Raw genomic sequence first — 23159 nt, 5'->3', positions numbered from 1 at the left:
CATAAAAACAACCAAGCTGCAACGAAACAGCTGGCACGCCTACATGTGCTGAAGTTCATGTCTTACTGTTCTTTGAGGATTAGTGCTGCTCCTTCGAACATGCTCTTTAATAATTCACAAAGAAAAGTCCAGCCGAGTGCACATGTCAACATGAAGTCTTTTATTTGTTGTTTTATTGCAGGAAATCATAGTGTGATGCTTATGCTTGCTGGATGCAAAGCACAGTGTATTAATGCTGAAAAAACCAAGCCAACAGCCTGACTTTTAATAGCCATTTCGAAGCCTCTATGAACATGAAAAAAACACTTGATGACAAGATTTTTAAGCAGATTGTAAAACAATGATTTAATATGCACTGTAATAAAGTCTCCTCCAGTTTTTCTTCAAAAAATAAATTTAAGATTTATTTTCTCATATAGTATAAAGTATCTGGTACAGTCATCCCTCAAACAGACTTAAGTGCTTACAGAAAAGAGTCGACCAGCCATTTGAAAGAACAGTACTTGACCTTTCACACAAAACTATTTTCAAACCGTTAGTTCAAAACCAGGATTAATATCTAATGCAACCATCACAGACATATATCTGGTACAGGACAACTAAACTGAAACCCGAAATTACCCCAGATTTCAAAATTCAAACTGACCTTTCTGTATGCAAAGACAAATGTCAAGCATTTGCTCGACAACACTCTGCCACTAAATCATTTAGTGTTGTCCTTTTGGGCGAACGCGAGCAAACCACCTGAAGGCTTCACTCAAACTTGATTCCCTGTGCCAGTGGAAGATCCTTGCTGTAGTTTATTGTGCAGGTTGAACGCCTCATGTACTGCTTCCACGAGTCGCTGCCGGACTCTCTTCCACCTCCGGTGTGTTTCTCTCCACCAAAGGCTCCTCCGATTTCAGCTCCGCTTGTAGGTATGTTGACATTAACGATGCCGCAGTCAGATCCTTTGGGCCCAAGCCAGCGGAAGACCCGACCCAGATCTTTGGTGAATATGCTGCTGGACAGGCCCTGCTGGACTTCGTTGTTCCAGGCGAATGCTTCCTCTTCTGTCTTGAACTTGAGGACGTACAGTATGGGGACGAAGGTTTCGGTATGGACAATGGGAGCGTCGTGAGCCAGCCCTGTGATGATGGTGGGCTCCACGTAGTTTCCAGGACGGTCCATCACCTTTCCTCCGCAGACCAGAGTGCCACCCTGCTGCTTGGCCTGCTCAATAGCAGCCAGATACTGATCCACAGCTTGCTTGGTGTGCAGGGGCCCATACAAGGTGCTGGGATCCCAGGGGTCCCCGATGCGGACTTGTTTGTAGGCCTTGGCTATCCTCTCAACAACTGCGTCATGAACGCTCTCGTGCAGCATCAGCCGTCTGGTTGTGGTGCAGCGCTGGCCAGCAGTTCCCACAGATGCAAAGACAGCAGAGGGCACCACCAGATTGAGGTCAGCATCCTCAAACACAATGATTGCATTGTTTCCACCGAGCTCCAGCAGTTTACGGCCAAACCTTTCCTGCACCATCATGGCCACCATCTTGCCCACGTGGGTGCTGCCAGTGAAGGACAGCAGATCCACACGCTCATCTTTTGCCATGGCTGTGCCGATATCAGCGCCTCCACAGGTCATGGAGCAGATGGCACCAGGCAAGTTGTTCTGCTCCAGCACCTCAGCCACAATCTTGGTAACTGCAACACTTGTGAGAGGAGTGGTTGGAGCTCCTTTCCAGAGGCAGACGTTGCCGCAGGTAAGAGCGATGGCGTTGTTCCAGCCGTAGACAGCCACAGGGAAATTAAAGGCAGTGATAATGCCGACAAGACCGACTGGATTCCACTGCTCAATCAGGGCGTGGCCTGGTCTTTCTGAAGGCAGGACAGGCCCTCCAATCATTCTGGACAAACCGACGGCGTAATCACAGACATCAACGTACTCCTGAACTTCTCCAACTCCCTCAACGTAGATCTTGCCCATTTCCAGAGACACCAGACTCCCAAGGACTTTGATCTTCTTCCTAAGTGCATCTCCAATCTGCCTAACAATCTCCCCTCTTTTGGGAGCTGGAATATCTGCCCACATCTTCCAAGCTTCCCTCGTCTTCTGGACAGTTTCCTCATACTCTGCCAAAGTTGCCTGGGTCACTCTGGCGATTGGCTCATTGTTGGCGGGGCAGTAAGACGTGATGACCTCCCCACTGCCTCCCCAGCTCCCGTTGTAAACACCAGGGTTGTCCTCTGACAGGCCCAGCTCTTTCAGCCAGGAGTATTTGGGCTGGTTGATGAGGAGACCTGACATGGCGGCTGACTGCTGGCAGCGGACAGATGGTAGTTTATTTCTCAAGAGGAGCCGGCTGTGCTGGGCAAGGGTCAAAGTCAGGCAGCGCTGCATGGGTGCTGGAAGCAAGCCAAATCAAAAATTAATTTCAAGTTCAAATATGTTTGTGGAACAGTTGTTGACAGAACAATCTCACCACAAGGATAATATGAGTTTGTTCCGTCATGGGCTGCAGATTTTTATCAACGGAGAAATTGTTTATTTGATATAACTGCAGAAAATGGTGAAAAATGCCTATCACAATCTGCTTGGCCACAAGGACATGTCTTCAAAAGTTTAGCTTTGCAAATGCATTCACAATAATCTGAACAGACTAAATCAGCAAATTCTCATATTTTATAAGCCTGTACCAGAGAATGTTGACAACTTCCTCCATTATCAACTTATTCAATTAGCAAAACTATTTTGCCTATTAACAAATGAATAACTTGACTAATGATTTCAGCGCAGATTCTGTTAGCTACTGAACTTTCAATTTCAAATTAAATCACTTAAAAAAGTTGCATCAGCTGTGTTGTTGATGAAGGTTCTCAGTCATCCAGGTAATGAAATTCAAATTTAAAAGCCTGCATACTCCCCTCCAGTTAGTTAGATCTGAAGAAGCCTCTTTGGTGAGAGATCAAACTTCTGAAACAAGTCAAGCTGAATACAACAATGCTGTGTTGTATTCCAACAAGGATACAGTGAACTTGAGCTACAGGGAATGTGAGCAAACAGCATCAACAGGTGTTGACCAGGGAGAGCTGGTACAAAAATAGCAGCCGTTTGTCATAAAAAATCTATTCTTTATGAATGCATAACATAAGTACAGTGGAAGGCATTTTACTCTAAGATAAAATGAAGTTGAATACTGAATTGACACAAGATTTATCGGCAACAAGTTTGGTCATCTGTTAATTGCTTATCATTTTATTTAGCAAACGAAAGTCAATAAAAAAAAAAATCGTACTGCAAGCTCCTCAAAATGGGCGGTTTCAGGTTTTCTTGGGTTGCGTACAAGAACTCTGAAGATATCACACTGGGCTCCCTATTGCTTATTTTCTGCTATTTAACAGACCATGTGTAAAAATGCCTTATATTCTGACATAAACTTAGTATTAAAATAAACTCCTGAAAGAAAGTCAATGAAATCGAATCCACAAGTTAAACGCATGTAACTGTTAATAACTCACTGGTTACAGCTGATGTTATACTGGTTGTATAATCATAACCAAAAAAGTTACTCAAGCATGTTCTCTCGCTGCGCCTGCGCCATTAATCCAACTTTGAACACCCACGAGGCTGTGGCAAATTTAACTCGTCTATGACACTGAAACAGACAACGAGAATATCGCATAATTTAGAACAAAAGCATGGTTAACAAGTTTGCATTTTGAATTTATACATTCCTCATGTGCGCATATCACCGTTGCTACTTTTGCAGCTGACGTGACATGGACGCCGAGATCAGCGTCAATCTTGTTGTGTCTAAACGACCGTGACTCAAGGTCCTGCACTTTACACTCACAGACATCACTCTGGTGTTATAAAGCTTGCACTTACGCTCTCGCCATGTCAGTTTTTGACGATTAAATGTAAGTTCATACTACTTATAATCAGTTTTCACTCACATTGATGTCAGGTTCAGTGGGCCACGTCCACTCCAGAGCATGGAAGAAATACTTGCGGTCTCTTAATATCTCCGTCACAGCTGAAGCGGAAGTACCTATGCTGTGCTGCACTCTGATTGGTCAGCTGCCTGTACGCAGAGTGGCGCCCGCTTTGTTAGATTGATCCATGCTAACACATTTCCTTTGTTGTGATTAACCGTTTAGCGGTTGTGATTCTGCTTTAATAACTTATATCAGGAAAGTTGCCCTCGAGATAACTTAGACGATGAGTGGCGGAGTGTATGGAGGCGGTGAGTGGGGTTTTATGACTATAAGATTAAAACTGCTGTCCACGTTTTGCCGTGCTGTAGCTTTAGCCATCTTTAGCGTTAGCTAGCTATGCTAGCTGTGCTAACGTTTAACTAGCTCCTTGGTAGGTTGATGCTACATTCTTGTTAGCATGTTTTATCGGCACGCATTTAAGAATGTATAAACTTGGTAACAATTTAGGTGCGGCGTGTAATGGCTTAAGCTTTCTGTATGCAATAATCATGCAAATCAAGCCCGGTACCGCCTAGCTAGTGAGCAAGGAAATGAATGAAAGGGGGCTTGCCGAGCTCATGAACACATCCCGTCTGTTTATGTAAGGTTAACGTTAAAATAGATTTCTTAGAACTGTGACTGAGCTTAAAGGGTACCTTAGATATATATTGAGGTTAGGATCGATTAGTTTTTTCCTCTCGGTTGACGTTATATCCAAGAGAGAACTTTACAACTATAAGAGACATAACTTCTTTAATAAGTGGACCTGAAGAACAATGATGTACCCAAGGATGTTAATTAATAATCATGAATCGATCAATCGCCATTAAGTATTTAACTGGTCAACCATGTACTAATCGACAATAGGAGATGGCCACAGATACATCAAAGAGTATCTTTCAATAACAGATTACAGATGCATGTTTTTCAAATCTATCCAAATATACCACAAGATACTTGTGTGATAAAATGTATTAATTGAAATATAAGTAATTTGTAGTTTGAAATTTATATAAAGATATTTGACACAAATTGTTATCACAATGTAGCCATATAGTTGCTTCAGTATTGGTTTGATTTTGTTGCCAGTTGTTGAACAGTGACAGACAGGAGCGCCATGATCAAAATAAGAGTCATTATTTGTGTTTTTTTCGTTCAAAATTCAGTAACTTTTTTGTTTGCGTTATCTGTTCTTAGCTTCTAATGTAGCCAAGTCTGATTATACATCACACATAGATCATTTCAGTAGTTAAAACAGTTTTCTAAATGGAAAATATTCAACATATTTCATGTTATTGATGATCAGTTGGTAAACAATTGTTAAGGCAGCCAACTATCAAGTGAAGAAATTACTATTATTATTAATCATTTAGGTCACAGCTTTCTGTGTCTGCTCTCTCATCTAAACCATGTTTACTGATGAATTCAGCTCTGCGAGTTATCTTTGTTAAGTTTTAATTGGTGAAGCACTGAACAAATGCAGATTCTGTAAAACATATAATATATTCTATACCTGGCTTGTCGTTTATAGTGAGCAGTGTACTCTCAGGAAAGATTTGAAAAAAGGTAACGACACATGGTTTTAAGAACAGTACTGAACAAAAATACCAGAATAGCAATCTCAAGCTGAAATCAGCAGATTAAGTGGCAGAGTGGGGATTTTTGAAGTGATGTGTTCAGTTTTCATGTTGTATGGTGTTGTATGGTTTTAAGGAACTGCTCTTTGTGTGCTCGATTCAGTGGAGAGATATACTGCAAGAAAAAAGAAAAATCAGAATCAGTATGGTACCTTTTATTAGTCCCGCAAACAAGGACATTTCTGTGTCATAGCAAACAACAGTTCAGTTTAACAATAAACAGTTATAGCAAAAAGAAACAATATAATGAAAAATGAAATAGACTTTTATATACACAATATGTACAATATAAACCGTGTAATTATGAACAGTGTGGCAGTGTATTGTTATTAATAGATAATAAATATGGGATGAATGCCTTTTGTAATTTGAGAGACCAGAGTTGGACTCTTCGTGAAAGATTTAAATCGCACTGACATTCCTCTGAGGTGGATCATATTTTCACATAAGCATGTAAAAGCGAACACAAATATAACTGAAAATGGCTGACATCAATAGTATTTTCATTGAATCCCTTGCTGTAGTTGTTGTGTAAGGTTTTCTTGAATTTACATTTTAAATTCACAGCCCTTTTCTCATTTCTTCAGATGAGGTGGGAGCTCTGGTGTTCGACATTGGCTCATACTCTGTGAGGGCTGGATATGCAGGAGAAGACTGTCCCAAGGTAAGTGGATCACTCATGACCTGATTAACAATCTGTCTTTTCTTCCTCTGTCATCTTCATCTTTCCCTCTGAGGGTACGTCAATGTCATGAAATGAGGGCTGTCACCCAGGAGACTGAAGCATTAATTGACTTCAGATCGTTCTGGAGTACTCACTTGGTTTGATTTATCTGTGCTTCGGGCGGTGATCTTGGTTTTGTAAATATTAGTTTGTTGAGAGAAAGGTTAAAGATGGCCACATATTAGCCATACTCCTTTAAACGGTACTGTGAAGCAATTTACATGTTTTGATCAATTTTTATTTCAAATGTTTACATTTCCTGTCCCTACTCGGTTGCTTATAACAACTGGACTGATATCCAAGGTGACATTAAAGCATCCTGCAGCGCTCACAGTGTGCAACGTTAGCCAACCTTAGCTTAGAAATGGATTCTGCTCATGTCAACAAATGACCAGCAGTAGGGTTATTCCAACTATAATGAAAGTGTATTTTTCTTTTTAACTTATCTATCAACTTGATGCCAAGTCAATCACGATGATGATGTCATGTTATTGTTTTGGCCTATGGTAAGGATGCTCCCTCATGCCTACAGAATATAAGCTTGAGCAGCAGGATGCTTGTGCCATGTAATGTAACATTTTTTGAAGATACAATCTTGTCAGCCAGTGTGCATTAATGTGTAGCTACGCTTTATGAAAAATTCAGCTGATTGTTATATCTTATGTTCCTCTCTGATTTGACCCAAGCTTACATGATAATTGCCCTTTATCACAGAAAGCATTTTGAAATGTCAGTTATTGTTGTCAAAAAACATCTATACATATCGTTTCTGAATTTTTAAAACTACTTCAATACTACTTTTTTTTGGGGGGGGGCAGTATCGATAACACCAGTACCAGCTGTATACTTTTGCTCTGCTCTCTGACAGCGAGTTGACACATGCATGTTGCAATACCTACGTAGCTTCTCCTCCTCCAGAGGTGAATTCACTGGTGTTCTTAACACACAGTACACAAGCTGTGTTAAATCTGGTTATATGGTTTCACAAATTGTTGGAATACAGTAATTGAGGAAGAACTGCACTAGTCACAGCAGGAGACACACAGCTGTAAATAATAATGATGGCTGACTCCCATTTAGTGACATCAGTTTAAGAGTCCAGCTATTGTGTATGCTGTCTCACTGTCTCACTGTCATGACTTACTGGGACACTTGAATAGAACATTGACATTATTTGTAACACCTATCCTTTTCCTACTATGGCAAGTCAAAATAGTGATGGGAACATAAAGCCAATGGGACAACTTCAGTCTTCTTGTGCAGACATTGTTTATGCAAGTTGAATTAGTCAGTACAAGACAAATCATTACACAATGAGATCAGGTACTTTTGAGCATTTCAAAATAATTGTAATCTTTGTCTTTTTAGGACAGCAGAGCATTGCCTCACCTTCACAGTTTCACAAAATGGAAGTTTTGTAATTCATTGTTTGGGGTGCAGTTGATCTAACAGCTTTTTTTCATCAGATATTGATGATGAAACATATTTTTATAATCAGAGGGTGTGAGAATGTCATCTTGACAAGTTTTTTTGTTTCGTCTTAGGCGGACTTCCCTACGGTGATTGGCGTGACCCTTGACCGAGAGGATGGCAGCACGCCCATGGAGACAGATGGTGACAAGGGCAAGCAGAGTGGTACCACCTACTATATTGATACCAACCAGCTGAGGGTACCCAGGGAGAACATGGAGGTCATGTCTCCGCTCAAGAATGGCATGAGTAAGTGTTAATTCATGACATGTGACTTATTTATTTATTTTTTTCATGGAAATAAAATCCAAAGAATTTTAGTTTTTAAAAGCCACCCCATGCCTGTGGACATATATCACTTACAACCCACTTGAATACATGTGTTGTGTGTTTGTATCTGTATATGCTTTTCTGTGTTTCTTCTGTCGTTGACTGTGACGTAAATTCCCTAATGAATATTTATATTCCTGTATGCTTGATCCATATCCATAATTAGTCTGTTTTTGTCTGATGGCCAACTTAGTAGATGAGCTCGTCACAAACCTGACTGACGTATAGATGACTGCCGTTCATCATAAATATTAATGAGATTATTTGAAGACCGTGTAGCGGCCTTTTTATGGAAGGCCCATCTTTGGTTTGGCTGATGTATTTTCCCATCCTGAATGGTTCTTGTCAGATTGTGGTCGTGTCGAACATCCAAAGCCAGATGCGGGTCGCATTTCCAGAGCTGTCCCTGGTGCTGATGTAGAGTTGAACTCAAAATAAGTAACTGTTTGATTTTGGATTATTTTTCCAAATTGTTGTCCTGAGGCAAAGTTTCAGTCTCAGATTTCACGATATTTTCTTTTTTACCCCATTACCTGTACCTGTTGCTGAGCTTTTCTTAGATCTGTTCAGTGTTATTTAGCCAAAACTATATTGTTTCTTAATTTGATAACTTGCATCCAAACAATGTTGAAGCTGATGGTTATTTTAGTCATGAACAAATCGTTTTCTTGTTCTTTTGATTGGTACATTTTTGTTCAATTTATAAAACATCAAAGAAAATATATTATGATTATAATCACTATCATTTCAAATTACTTATCTTAGTAATATCTTAAAAACTGATGAGTTAATTTCTGTTGACTTATATTATATTGACATATATTACAATATGTTGACAATTAGGTTTGAGACATTTAAAGCCAAGGTGAAAATGTACATACACATCTACAGGTGGGTCTGGTTCTGTCTGGAGAATCAGCAACAAGATATGAAAGATATGAAACAAGCGCTCCGGTGCACTGACCTAGCTGATGATGCTCATCAGAATGTGGTCCATTGGACTTTGGCGGTGAGGCTATTTAGGGACAAGTGTGACACCAATCTTAATTGCAGCAGAACGGCACTGTGGGACCACAGGCTCCCTCAGAGGACTGACCTGGAACATCGGCGCATGGCGCTCAAATTATTATCCAAAAAAGCTCATCATCGCTCTATTTTCTCCACCACCCGACCCAGCAGTGATGATGATGATGATGAAAGATCGACGTTTTTTGTGACGTTGATTTTTATGTAGGCCTGTAGCCAGGAATAAAGTGCAGACATACCCTGAGAACATAGATGCTATGTGCTCAAGATGTGTGTGTACAGGACTTAGAGTCGTGGTCAATAGTTTACATGCACTTGCAACAAAGATGTATATCATGGCAGTCTTCAGTTCCAGTGATTTCCACAGGTCTTATTTTTTTATGATGGAATGAGTGGAACTACATTGTTACATTCATGAAGTTTGTTTCAATGATGAAATTATTATAGGTTTTCTGAAAATGTGACCAAATCTGGTAGATCAAAAATATGCAGACTGTAATTCTAATATTTGGTTATATGCCTCCTGGCTGTTTTCACCCCAGTGAAGTCCTCTTGATCCACAAGCTTCTAGTAGGACTTTTAACTACTCCTCTTGACAGAATCTGTGAAGTTCAACAGACTCCGTTGGCTTCCTGGCACAGACCAGTTTCTTGTGCTTTTCCTCATCTTCATTATTCACACCAGATCCACTGGCAGCAAAACAGACTTAATTGCAGACTTGCCTTTGGTGCTTTTTGGTTGACACTTGACCATCCTGACTAATATTCTCTAGGCAGCAGGTGATAGTTTGTGTTTTCTTCCTAAACTGTGGCAGTGACACAACTGTGCCATGCACTTTATACTTGCAAACAAATGTTTGCACAGTTGATCTTGGGACCTGTAACTGCTTTGAGATGGCTCCATGGTACTTTCCCTGACAAATTGATCAGTGCTGGGATCTTTAGACTTGGGTGTGTCAAACAAGCTCTTTTTTAAAATGGGCCCAGAAAAGACACCAGCTGTTATCAATCATAACATCATAATCATCACGCAGCATTTGATTGACACAACTTTTTATAATCAAAATTGAAGTTTGCACCAATAACTGTACACTGATTCCTAAAACTAAACAAGGAATTTAAACTACTTTATTCTTCTTTGTTCTCACCTGTACAATAGCCCAAAATATTGAAGGATCAGTAATTTGAAAGTGATTTGACATTTAACAAGCTCTTTCCTTTTTAATGTCCTTGTTTTCTTCTATTCCATGTTTACAGTTGAGGACTGGGACAGTTTCCAGGCCATTTTGGATCACACCTACAAGATGCATTTCAAGTCTGAACCCAGCCTGCATCCAGTGCTCATGTCAGAGGCATCGGTGAGTTCATGTTTTTACAACTTGGAATCTGAACAACAAAGGCTGGGATATTTGATCTGTGATACAAAATGCTAGCACTTTCAAGTCCTCTAAATCTTTTCTCACAGTAAGTAGCCATAGACGGAGACACGTTGAAGATGCTGTTTTGTTTTAGCTACAATCAGATGATTATGATGTAAGGAGAGTTTATTTACTGTTCCAGTCCTCATCACCTCTCGAAGTAGTTTGTGTTTTGCTGACTATAATCAGTTGTAAACATCCTATTGTCTGTTTTGTGTCTGCAGTGGAACACACGAGCAAAAAGAGAGAAACTAACGGAGCTGATGTTTGAACATTACAACATTCCCGCCTTCTTCCTCTGCAAATCTGCTGTGCTATCTGCGTATCCTTTACTGTTCAACTTCATCCAGGGTTAGGGTGAGAGGGTGCAACAAATAATTATTTTCATGATCCCTGTCTTAATCTTAATCCACTGATTGTTTTCACACTTAAGCGTTTTGTTTAAAAAAAAAAAAAAACTGTGAAAAGGGCTCATCACAGTTTCCCTGAGCTGACTTCTTCGCATTGCTGCTTTTGTCCAACCAACAGTTCAAATTCCAAAGACTTCATTTGCAGTCATAAAATTCTTACATTTCAGAGGTTGAAGCTAGCAAATATTTGACATTTTTCTTTGAAGAATGGCAAAAAACGATAAATCAATTATCAAAATAGTTGACAAATAATTTTTCTTTCGGGTGATTCAGTGATCCATTGAAGAATTGATGCAGCTCTATCCTGAAAAGGACAACACAGAGCAACTGCAGGTCAATTAACAGTACCTCTAGTGTTGATACTTCTCCCTGTCATATGTTGAACTGCATTGTATTTCCTTTACTCTGAGTACCTCAGCTTTGCCAATGGGCGGTCTACAGGCTTGGTCCTGGACAGCGGCGCCACACACACCACAGCCATTCCAGTGCATGATGGCTATGTCCTGCAGCAAGGTGAGCATTTTTCCAAAATCGTCACATGGCGACTATCTACCTGCAGTTTAGACTCATCTAGCTGAGTGAGGAAATCCAACACCTCAGAGGATTCATGTACATTTTATAGTCCTAAACCCTCCATTGATGAACATGTTCATCCTCTATGATTTTGTGATGCCATCTGTTGGTAGGAGCTTGCATCTCAGTCTCATTGATTCAGCCAGCTGTTTCTACAAATATTCAGTTATTACCGGCTTCTGTTACTATAATGAACTATTGTTAGAGAAAAGCAATTTTCATTTAGCCAACAGGTTTGTTAGTCCCTGGATAGTGGATTGCTGATCGGAAGACCTCGTAGTCATTAAGGGCACAGCGGGGTCATAGTGATGTATCAAGTTGAGCAAGTTTAAACAGAGTGTGTAGTTGCTGTGTTATATGCAAACATGGTTGAGATTTATTGCACTTCCTTTGAGTCATTGGTTATTTGATCTCTCTTACAGGAATTGTCAAATCTCCCCTGGCTGGAGACTTCATGAGCATGCAGTGTAGGGAGCTTTTTCAGGAATTAAGTTGTGAAATAATTCCCCCGTACATGATTGCATCAAAGGTAAGGTATTTCAGTGGAAACCTAATTTTAAAGACTTAATGTCAGTGTTCCAAGTAGTTGGCATGTGTTGCTCTGGCCTAAATCCAGTTGTTTCAGTGAATTTCTTACTGCACATGAAAGAGGCATTGAAGTTGGCCAAGTGCAGTGTTGGATTAAACAGTTGATGGAGAAGTGAGTAAGAACACATGTAGACAGACATATGGAGACTGGTCCCAATATGACCAGGAGGTTTCAGTTTAACCCTTTTACATGTGCTTCCATTGTCTCTATTGGTACCTGTTGTCACCTATTTCCAAATCAGGCAATGTTGACTACTGTGTTTGTCTTCACAGGATTCAGTGCGAGAGGGATCCCCAGCCAGCTGGAAGAAAAAAGAAAAACTACCTCAAGTCACCCGCTCATGGCACAACTACATGTGTAATGTAAGCAGCAAACTCTTAATCCTGGTATGATTTGGTTGATGTATATATTATGTTTCACTGAATGTGGGCTAACCTGTGTTTTTCCTGTTTGCAGTGTGTGATCCAGGACTTCCAGGCATCTGTGCTGCAGGTGTCGGATTCGCCATATGATGAACAGTAAGAGCCTTATTTACAGTTTACTATGATTCTGCCCATTACGTAGAGACATGCCTCACTCCAGTTCAACAGCCTGGAATACAGTAGTATAATATATACATAGTTATTTTCCAATATATACCAGCTTGATTTTCATTATGTTTTACTGAAACATCACATGAAGAGTAAAAGTGTCCTCCCTAAATAACAAACTAACAGATAACCCCCTTCACTTTCATCAGGGTCGCTGCACAGATGCCCACTGTGCACTACGAGCTGCCCAACGGCTTCAACTGTGACTTTGGGGCTGAGAGGCTCAAGATCCCAGAGGGGCTATTTGACCCCTCGAACGCCAAGGTGTGTGAGCTCACACTCAAGACGCTCTTAGTTTAATAATGGGGTGTGATCCAATGTGATCCATAATGTGTCTTACAAGTTTTTTTGTTGTTTGTTTTTTTTTTTTGTCTTTTGTGATCACTTCAGGGCCTGTCTGGAAACACCATGTTGGGAGTCGGCCACGTGGTGACGACCAGCGTGGGAATGTGTGACATCGACATCCGGCCGGTGATTATCCAGATGTTTTAGACAATTTAGATCGTATTCAAATTAGCAAATAAAGTGAAGGTGTCAAACTCTTTTTGTTGAAACTACATTTTGCAAGGAATGTAGATGAATCCTGAAAGGGGAATTTTAGACCAATGCGCAGCTTCAGTTGAAATGCTGCTTAAACCACTTTAACACTTATTAGCACTGCCTTTGCATTTTCACATATTTGTTCTCTCCTAGATATTCAGCCAATAGTACAATGTTACAAAAGTTTGTGGTTATCAGGGATTTTTTTTTTTCAACATCTGATAAAAAGCTGTACATTGGTAAGAGTGCCTGCTTGTAGCACAAACGTTTTTTGCCACTAAATCTTCAGTGTTGTGAAAACCAGAAACTCTGATTCACTGATCTTTTCAACATGTGTCTCAGGGTCTGTACGGCAGTGTGGTGGTGACTGGAGGAAACACACTCATTCAGGGCTTCACAGACCGACTGAACAGAGAACTCTCCCAGAAAACCCCTCCGGTAAGTTAATGCCGCTACTTCCTTGCATATTCAGATTAACATTGATTTTAGGCGACACTCCTGTTTGCCTGAGTTTGACATGTGTGTCTGTGCTTTGCAGAGCATGAGGCTGAAGCTGATAGCCAACAACACTACAGTGGAGCGTCGGTTCAGTGCCTGGATAGGAGGCTCCATCCTCGCTTCACTTGTAAGGACACAAAGCAGTTCAAACTTTGATATAAGAATATATCAAGATACTTTTTTTTTGGCAGTCTCTCATGGGATTTAAACCAAAACTCCAGACTGGTGACTTGGCTCTTGGACCATCAGGTTATTTTACCCCTGGCTGATGATTTTGAGAACAGGAAATGGGGTTCTGCACGAGTCCCGTGGCAGATTTAAAGGAGAATTTTATACATTATCTCTGTGGTTATATTACATGGATCAATTTTTTTTTAAGAAGGGCAGCAGTTTTTGGAGTGTGCACGTTATTCATTTTTAAACTTTAAAACCCATTATTAGCTGTTATGTGATAGAAGTGGTGGCAAATTGAGGTATAGCTTTAGAACAGTTTGTTTAACAGCTTTGTCTATAATTATGTGTGTTCCTGCCTCTCTTGTTGTTGTGCGAATGTTACTAAACTAAATATGTTTTCTGTCTGCCAGGGAACCTTCCAGCAGATGTGGATCTCCAAGCAGGAGTACGAAGAGGGAGGAAAGCAGTGTGTGGACAGGAAGTGCCCTTGATTTTTACATCTGGCCAAAATCACCTTCCTCGTTACTGTCTTTGCCACAAGCTCAACATCTTGAGTCGTTCACCTCTGACCCTGGACTCAGGAACACCTGCAGATGATCACTTCTTTTGTATTTGTTTTAATAATAATAATTGTTTGTCCATATACTGCCAGTCTAGGATTTATTGTGAAAATCAGAAAAACATCTACAAAGTAAACTGTGTCGCCATGATGAACTGAGGTTTAAGTTCCTTTGTTTATATCATGAGTTTGTTGCCTTATCTTTAGGATTGTTGGTGATTTGTTGAAACCTTACATCCACAAAAAAAAGACATCTGACAAAAGCCTGATCTTGCTACCTGTTGTCCATGCCTTTTTATTCTGACATGGTCCAAGGTTAGTTTATTATCACACTGGATAAAAACCAAGTCCAAGGTTTCTGCAGAAAACTGACAAGATAAAATTTAGGTGATTTGTATTTGGAGGAATGACCTCACAGTTTGGGGTCAATGTCTTTTGTTCATAAGCCTTTCTGTTTTGTGTAGTAAGTAAGCTCATCAAAGGCCGGTCAGATCTTGCCTGTGCTTATTGCTGTGAGTGTCAACTCAAATAAACCTGTATTTAATTTTTGCTTTGTCATTGGCTACATTTGGTCAAAATAAAGTTTTCTTTTGTTAAATTATTTCTTTAAATGAGTTTGACATAAAAACTATAGCAGCTCACGGTCATATACAAGGTTATTTTAGATCAGGGTTTTTGAAATTAACTGATGGTAAAACCGATGTGGTGTCTTGACCAAGACACTTCGTCGGTAAGTATTATATTTAAGTAACAGTATCAAGTAAATGTAGCTTGCATAAACACATTAAGTTCTCCAGAGTCACATGATTTCCAAACCTTAAATATTCATCTTAGGGACTGGAAACTTGACAACTCAATACATGGTGTAGTTTAATATTAAGTAAGAAAACAGTGACCAACACATTTCTAGTTGATGTAGCATAATTTATAGGATCAAATAACAGCTGGACAAATAAATTCATCACCTACACAGAACAAGAGACTTCTTGAGACTTCAGTCATTTGACATAAGCCGATTCAGACTACTTAACTCAACAGATGAGATACTGAAATCTCTCCACACCCAAGGGCCTCTCCTAATTTGAACTGTAAAATTTGAGCATGAAATTTCACGGTGCTGAAACTTTCATGTGAGGAAACTTCTCCAGAAGTTTTGCCTGAGTTTCCTTCTTTAAGGTGGCTTTCCTGGCCTTCTCTCGAATATGCTTCTCTATGCGTAGCCTTTAAGATAAAAAAAGAAGAAATTAACAGTTTCATCAGAGCACACATCCATCTTATACATCGACTAAAAAAAAAGCACCATACTGCATGTCTGACATATCTTACCTGATGAATGGTTCAACAAACTTGGGCGTGTAGAACTTCTTTCGCTTGTATCTCTTATTCATGTACCATGGAATGGCATACTCCTTGAATCGATACCTGAAGGGAAAGAGAACAAGTGTACATGAGTTAGGCTCACATTTTCCTTCCAAGGCCCTTTAAAGAAGTGCAACATCCGGATCAAAGACTAACTGCAGAAAGTCTAAAATCAGCTTTGCCTACACTAAAGCAATTATTAGATTAATCTATGAAATGTCAACCATTAAATTAATCAACTATGTTGATAATCGATTGAACAATTTATTAAAGGATTCTAGCCTCTTAAATATTAATATTTTCTGCTTTCTTTAATCTTCCATAACAGTAAACTGAATATCTTTAGGTAGTGGACAAAACAAGACCTTTGAGGATGACATCTACTTCTTTGGTAAACACTTAACATTTTTCATTTAGACTACACAACTAATCTACTATTTGACAAAATAATAACTGACAATGAAAATAATGGTTAGTTGCAACCCTATCCTGCAGTTAAACCTGCAGTGCATAACATTTGTCTCACCCTTGTGTAATCCCAAAAACACTTAAAATATGGTTTATTCTTTTAATTTTTAAAAATCTTGAGCATGAGAAACTTATAGTATAGGTATAGTGTGAAACCATTGACGGGAATGTGCATCATGCCACCTGCAGTCTTGTGCAAACTGCAGGTGGCAGAGTAATTAAGAGAACCACATTTCTGTGTGTATATTTGTGAAGTAATGTATGCAGAGTCTCTGCCCTCACCAGTAGACGTATCCAAACACATTCTTCCTCCAGTCTCCTGGTCTGCCTTTCTCCTGTCCTGTTTGCAGGAGACGCAGTGCAGTCTCTCTCTCAGTCACCACCGTCTCTAACCTGATTATCGACCGCTCAACCTGTGAGGGAGAAGACAGCAAAACTGACCTTCACGTGGGCTTCTACTTTAACAGAAATGACAGCAACAATAATGCAATTCAACCCTGCATCACAATCAGCTCTGTCAATGGCTGTGCCAAGTTGATTTGTCATATGTAATTTACAATTTCTACAGTAAGGGAGAAGATGTCCGCTCATACAAACCTTCCTTAATCTTTCTGGACTCGGCATCTGAACCCTTTGCCGCTTTGCTTCCTGCTCGAGTGTGAGCAGCATGTTCTTTTCTTTCAGCAGCACATACCTGAGATGGAATTAAAGCATTACACACAGCTGATAAATATTTACACTCTGCGAGGCAGCAGCGGAGTCTCAACAGTGCTTACCAGAGTTTGTGTAAATCTTCATTGCTCTTTGTCCTCAGTTGTTTGGCAGTCCATGGTGCACCTACAAAATTATCACAAACCAAATGAGTGTGAAAAGATGGTGTGGATACATTTGGACTAGACTGGTACCATAGTAAACATAATACACATAATGATGTACCTGACTTCACAGAGGTTTCTCCCCAGTTCTCAGGGAGGTCAAAGAACTCTTCCAGCCCTCTTCTGCTGATGGTTGTGTGCAGGGCTCGACACTGACCCACATAGCTGGTAGGAGTGGACCAAGACAGGGCAGCAAGTGGAGACTTTTCCCTGGTGGGCGCAAAATAATTCGAGGTCTACATTTACAAAAATGTGTCCATAATAAGCAGTACATATTTCAAGTACACTGTCAGATGTAGTTGTACCCTGTGATGAATTTGTATTTAAATACAATACATAAATAAAAAATGTCTACGTTGTTCACTGGAAACATGATAAAGACCATCCTGTAACTGAAAACATAATCATTTGAACATAATACTGTGATTAGTGTGTCAATGTAATGTAATCGTTGATGCTGCTGGTCAATAAGGAGCAGGGCCAGCGCTAGCTACCAACACGTTGATGTTAACATCGGCCTTAAGTCATGTTTTAGTTTTACACACCGCAAAACTGCTCACCTGTAAATATGGGGCTGGTATTTGGTGAAGTTTGCAGCACAGTGCGGAGTATTTATCGCTGAAGATATCCTCAAGACATTTTGAAACTGCTTGCAAAGAGTCAAGACGCGTCCTGCCGATGAGGACGCCGCCATCTTTGCCGTGGTCCCTCCCACATTACCCGTCATGCATTTGTCGAAACCAAATATATATTTATCTATTTTTACTTTTAAAAGCTTTAAACGTGAATTTATGTTACAAGTTTGTGTATTGTACCTACATAAAATTACCACTTAATGAGAATAAAATTCAACAAATTTACCCATATCAAATATGGCGGTTTCCGCTTCTCTCTGTCATCAACCAATCAGAGATCGCGTTGTTGAACCGTCGTCCCACAGTAGCGATGGTGGGGATGAGTGTTCTCAGGTCTGCTGCTGCTTTTGCAGCCAGACTGAGTCCTCTGAAATCTGGAAATAATGCGGCAAATTTACTCACCCGAACAATCCCACGTACAGATAAAGGTAAGAGACCCTCTGGTGGTTTGAGAAGTGTCATGTTTGACAATAAAGGTGGCCGTCTCTTCTTATGACCTTGCGCCGGGGATTGTTAGCATGCTAACATTGGCTAGCTGACAGGCAGCGTTTGTCCTACTGTCAACAAAAAGTAAAGAAGTTAGATTAGTGAGTAAGTTAGTTACAGGTAGCTGATCATTCTTCTCTGTCAGCTAATGACATCTGTAAACGGCCCTTATTGTTTGATTTTATGAAAATGGTTTGGTAGCTTTCGCAGTTGCTTTATTAGCTGTAGCGTTTGAATGACAATACTTCCCCACGTTATTACATTTTTCATATAGCGCTTATCACTTTCAAAATGTACGTCCACACATACAGTACGCTGATGTGAATATTTGTAAGATTTAAGAGTATATTTTAAAAAAGAGATATATAAGCAAACAAACAGATGACTAGGTGGGATGCAAAGACATTTTGCCACTTTTTGTACACCTTATTAAATATCATAAAATATTGATGCCAAGTTAAAGCTGTGCCAATATTCATAGCTTAAATTTTGACCCACCCCAGATTTATGTAAGACCCATTAAGTTGTGATCATCAGTAATGTGGCTTTAATGTGGCACTGTGTTCAGTTTACTCATACTAAAGTCATATAGGTTCAGACTAGTGACCTTAACTTTTAGAAAATCAAGAACTGTTGAATTTACATTACAACACAGCAACCATAAACCAAGTCCAATTTAAATTGGACATGACAGTATCCCCTGCTTTGTTTTGCAGTGGCCGTTCGCTGGGGTCATGGCAAGAAATTGTTTGTCATCAAACCCTCTGACTACTATGACAGGAGATTTCTGCACTTATTGGTGAGTACTGTAATACCATCTTATTGCCTGTTATCATGATAAATTAGGGGATATCTGAAACCCAAATGTGGGAGTGTCATTGAGTAGATAATATGGTCAGTGCCAACAGCAGGACAGTCCTCTTAAACAGTTGTTTGTTGATAACTAAGACACTAAAGTTGAGCCCTGCTGTACCTGCTCATTTGACGTTTGAACAGGGATACTTAAAGCCTGCTTTGTTACATTATTCCAATGTAGTTACAAAGGTGGATGCTCATGTCATGATAATATTTAGTTGATTTAATAACATTGTATTGAGCCAGTAACACGTGTTACACCCATAGTGGAGCAAAGGGCCAAATGACCAAATGTCTTCATCCTAATGAAAAACATACATGTTCAGCATTTCATTTTACCTTCTCATTTTCTTCCCAGCGATATTACATCCTGCTGACGGGCATTCCTGTGGCTATCATTGTCACAAGTATAAATATCTTCATTGGTAAGTAGGCATATGTCTCAAAGTACTTTTGTGTGTTTTAGTACTTTATCTGGTCAGTTTACTTCATAATTTATTGAGTAAATGTGAGTGAGTACATGTGACTTTGAGTTGAATTTGAGTGTGTTTGTGTTGTGAAGGTGAGGCAGAACTGGTTGAAACCCCAGAGGGCTATGAACCAGAGTACTGGGAGTACTACAAGGTATGTAGCCAGCATCTTATTTCGTCAGTTCTTTCAGGAGCGCTTTTTTTGTGTCACTGATCTGAGCAGGGATTCAGGAAAGGGTGGACTGCATGCATTGAAATATAAAATATGGAATTGGGCATCAAAGTGATGATATACCAGAACTGTCTTTGCCAACCTTTAAAACAGCTGTGTTTGCCTGGGTAGAGTTATATTGAGGATTTAGAGAAATGTAAAATGATCATATCTAATGTAGGCACAATAGTGGTTATACTAATTGATAACTTAATTCAAAGGAAAAAAAATATCTGGTTTATAAGTTAAAAACCCTTTTGTCTTGTGTGTCCTTGCAGCATCCCATCACCAGGTGGATTGCGCGGAACATATGCAATTCCCCAGTGAAGGACTATGAAAAGATGATGGCTGCAATCCAAATAGAAAAAGAAAAGGCAGACTGGAGGTGAGTTTTGTAACTGGTGTGTTACGTAAATCCTGCCATGTTTGATGGCCAGAAAGCAGTTGTGATACAGTGGCAGTGAAAACATTTCTAACTATCTTAAACTTCTGCAGCATATTTAAATTTTAGCATCTAGAATAAAAAAATCTTATGTCCCTGAATTAAAGTTAGCAGTGAAAACATGAAAACACTAAGTGCTGGTGTTGCATATCTTGCAACAAAAAAAAAAAAAGTACACTTAGTAGTGTGGTACTTCATGTATTGCAGTCAGTGGTGCCTTTGCTTTGAGCCTGAAGGCATTGTAAACAATCAGTTTGATAATACAGTGATATTTCTTTTGAACATTATTGATTCTTTTGAAGGTGTAAATGAACAGATTCCAATTAGATAAACATACTAGGAACCATGCACAGGAATCTAGCTTACATGCAGTAAGCTAGATTCCTGTGCGTGATTGATTCATTAGCTATCAGCTAATATCTGACTCGACACAATGGATTTTGTGTTGACGATAGGATTGTTGTTTGTCGGGGAATCTACTTTGCGCCACACTGAAGGTGTTGAGGAGCAAGTTTCGTCTATGGCTATCTTGGCAAAGACATTTATTCACTCATAATACTGATTCTACCATTTTAGTATTGAAGAAGAATTCTAATGAATTTTGCTGAACTAAAATTATTAATATTTTCACACACAAAAAAATGCATATTCTTGGTAGGACTGAATATAAATATGTAATACAAAGGAATGTATCAAGCACCTCTCCTATGTCAGCCTAGATGTAAACTGTATTTGGTCAAAGGGAACTTTAAAGAGATTGGCACAGGTCGGATTTAATGTTTGACCACATAGAACCTGTAAAAGGAGCATCGGCCTCTTGATGCATCAACTGGAAAAAGTAACTCATTCGTGTTTCTAACACAATGCCTCAAATCCTGTCTATAGACACTTCAAAACAAAGCAAGATTGACATAACTATGTGCATCAGTGACATACAGTACACAACACAGTCAAACATATATGGTTTCCAGGTTCCAGGTTTCCAGGTTTCTGTTTGTTTTCTGTTTGTCTGAAAGATGGTGGATTTTTCTGAGGAAATGCACGTCATGTGTTTTTCTTTCTCCTGGCTTTATGAAAAGCATGTGAAAGGTGTTTTAGCACTTCGCTTGTTTTCCATTTGCTAAGTGTGATTTATTAATTCTCTGCTTGTTTGTTGTCGACAGACTGATGGAGCTGGAGGTGCGTCGGCAGATGAGGCAGAAGGGAGACGGCCCCTGGTTCCAGGTGAGCACCCTCAACAAGGAGCTCATTGACAACAGTCCCAAGGCAACACCTGACAATTAATCCAGACATTTCCGCCGTCAGTCCATCACGCCGATCAGTCTCACTGTTTGTACATTTTTCCCTTCCTGCGTAAATAAAATATCTATATGTACTCTGTTTTAGACTTTCAGTGTCTTTCTTGGCTTTATACCTCATGAATGTTTTTTTTCCTAGCAGCAGTGGGTCACTATGGTAACTATGTAAATGGTTCAAGGTTTAAATCCATGAGCTAGCTAAAAGTCTGCATGGGTTTCCTCTGAATATTTTGTGTCCTCTGACAGTCCAACTATATACACGATGGGTGAACTGGAGATTGCCTAATTGCTAGTGTATCTGATGTGTCAGCCCTGTGGCAGAATGTTCACCTGCCTCATCTAGTATGTGCAGGGGCAGTCTCCACCCTGTGCAAGGTAACAAGGTGCAGATAATGGATGGGTTCTGCTGCTCTCCCGGTACTGAATCAACACTTTGAGTTTGAATAGGATCAGATGGAGACTGTCATCATACACAATTCATACAAACATAGGCATATGCTATTGGTGCAGTATGTTATTTGTTCTGTTCTAACAACGAAAGCAGGGCTGGATACTACAAATGAATAGACTTCATTCAAACAGACCTGTTATAAATTCCAAAAAGTCCTGTGGCCTGTGCTGGGTTTGCCAGATACATTACATAAATAGCAATTCATATTCCTGTTGTACAAAAACACATGAAAGTTAAAGGATAAGTTCACCCCAAAAGGGCAAACTGAGTCATTATCTACTAACTCACATGTTGATTGTCAAGTTTAATAGTTCACAAAACATTTTTGGAGCTTCACAGCAAAACAAATGTTGCAATACTCTTCTAAGAAGTAGATGGGGACTTGTTTTAAAATATAACATTCCTATGCAAAGTGAACGGGATGGATCAGAGGTAAAATATGACAACCGTGTAAGGCCATTTGGAGTTGATTGGCATCTATTTGTAATGAAACTTTATTTGGATCACACATAGCTGGACTTAGCAGGTTTTGGGTTAGAAGCAGAAAAGTGACTTCAGTCAATGACCGAGGGTGAGATTAAAGATATTCATGAAAAATAGAAATTCCACCAAAATCCAATAAAAACAGGTCTATTAATAATATATATATATATATATATATATATATATATATATATATATATATATATATATATATATATATATATATATATTTTTTTTTTTTTTTTTTTTTTTCCTGATGTCTTACTCCATCACAGGCTCAAATTTGGTTACATTTCCCTAGAGCAAAGTAGAGAAATATCACTTAGAAATCATCTAGATGAGTAAACCTCTGGACACTATTGAAAAAGATATGTTCGTATGCAAAGTGAATGGGATGGATCGGAGGTGAAATTTGAGCGTCAGTGTCAAAAATGTTCCTCCAGGAGGTGTTTAGGAGCATGTTGCGGTCCGTTTCGATTCCGCTGGTACCTATTTGTAGTGACACTTTTTCGAAGGTTTCATATAAGTTGGGTTTTGGGTGGCAGAAAAGTGACAGAGGGCAGTGACTGAGGGTTAGATTAAAGATATTCATGGTAAATACAAATTTCACCAAAATCCAATATAAGCAGC

At 39.5% G+C, this 23159-nt stretch overlaps 4 protein-coding genes across 4 annotated transcripts; 2 read left to right on the top strand and 2 right to left on the bottom strand.

Annotated features, from left to right (window-relative positions):
• Positions 1 to 145: 145 nt before the first annotated feature.
• aldh7a1 (aldehyde dehydrogenase 7 family, member A1) lies at positions 146 to 4072 on the bottom strand. Its single transcript, XM_037115470.1, has 2 exons — positions 3939 to 4072; positions 146 to 2387 (listed from the first exon to the last, which is right to left on the bottom strand). The coding sequence occupies exon 2, from the start codon at positions 2380 to 2382 to the stop codon at positions 754 to 756; it is 1629 nt and encodes a 542-aa protein (XP_036971365.1). The 5' UTR covers positions 2383 to 2387; positions 3939 to 4072; the 3' UTR covers positions 146 to 753.
• Positions 4073 to 4094: 22 nt separating this feature from the next.
• On the top strand, positions 4095 to 15077 carry actl6a (actin-like 6A). Its single transcript, XM_037115471.1, has 14 exons — positions 4095 to 4228; positions 6184 to 6260; positions 7865 to 8039; positions 10403 to 10503; positions 10788 to 10885; positions 11392 to 11486; positions 11969 to 12075; positions 12408 to 12497; positions 12592 to 12653; positions 12875 to 12989; positions 13116 to 13196; positions 13608 to 13703; positions 13804 to 13890; positions 14348 to 15077. The coding sequence occupies exons 1-14, from the start codon at positions 4204 to 4206 to the stop codon at positions 14426 to 14428; spliced, it is 1290 nt and encodes a 429-aa protein (XP_036971366.1). The 5' UTR covers positions 4095 to 4203; the 3' UTR covers positions 14429 to 15077.
• A 272-nt stretch (positions 15078 to 15349) lies between these two features.
• On the bottom strand, positions 15350 to 17921 carry mrpl47 (mitochondrial ribosomal protein L47). The gene is made up of 7 exons (XM_037115475.1): positions 17759 to 17921; positions 17260 to 17408; positions 17100 to 17160; positions 16921 to 17017; positions 16606 to 16736; positions 15823 to 15918; positions 15350 to 15717 (listed from the first exon to the last, which is right to left on the bottom strand). The coding sequence occupies exons 1-7, from the start codon at positions 17890 to 17892 to the stop codon at positions 15606 to 15608; spliced, it is 780 nt and encodes a 259-aa protein (XP_036971370.1). The 5' UTR covers positions 17893 to 17921; the 3' UTR covers positions 15350 to 15605.
• Positions 17922 to 18102: 181 nt separating this feature from the next.
• ndufb5 (NADH:ubiquinone oxidoreductase subunit B5) lies at positions 18103 to 21677 on the top strand. The gene is made up of 6 exons (XM_037115473.1): positions 18103 to 18261; positions 19036 to 19118; positions 19533 to 19599; positions 19737 to 19798; positions 20134 to 20240; positions 21461 to 21677. The coding sequence occupies exons 1-6, from the start codon at positions 18144 to 18146 to the stop codon at positions 21579 to 21581; spliced, it is 558 nt and encodes a 185-aa protein (XP_036971368.1). The 5' UTR covers positions 18103 to 18143; the 3' UTR covers positions 21582 to 21677.
• The last annotated feature ends 1482 nt before the right edge of the window (positions 21678 to 23159 follow it).

The sequence above is a fragment of the Acanthopagrus latus genome, chromosome 11 (assembly GCF_904848185.1).
Source record: "Acanthopagrus latus isolate v.2019 chromosome 11, fAcaLat1.1, whole genome shotgun sequence".
NCBI classification, from domain to species: Eukaryota; Metazoa; Chordata; class Actinopteri; order Spariformes; family Sparidae; genus Acanthopagrus; species Acanthopagrus latus.
The sequence above is the reverse complement of the archived record's forward strand: the minus strand, read 5'-3'. Positions and strand labels throughout refer to the sequence as shown.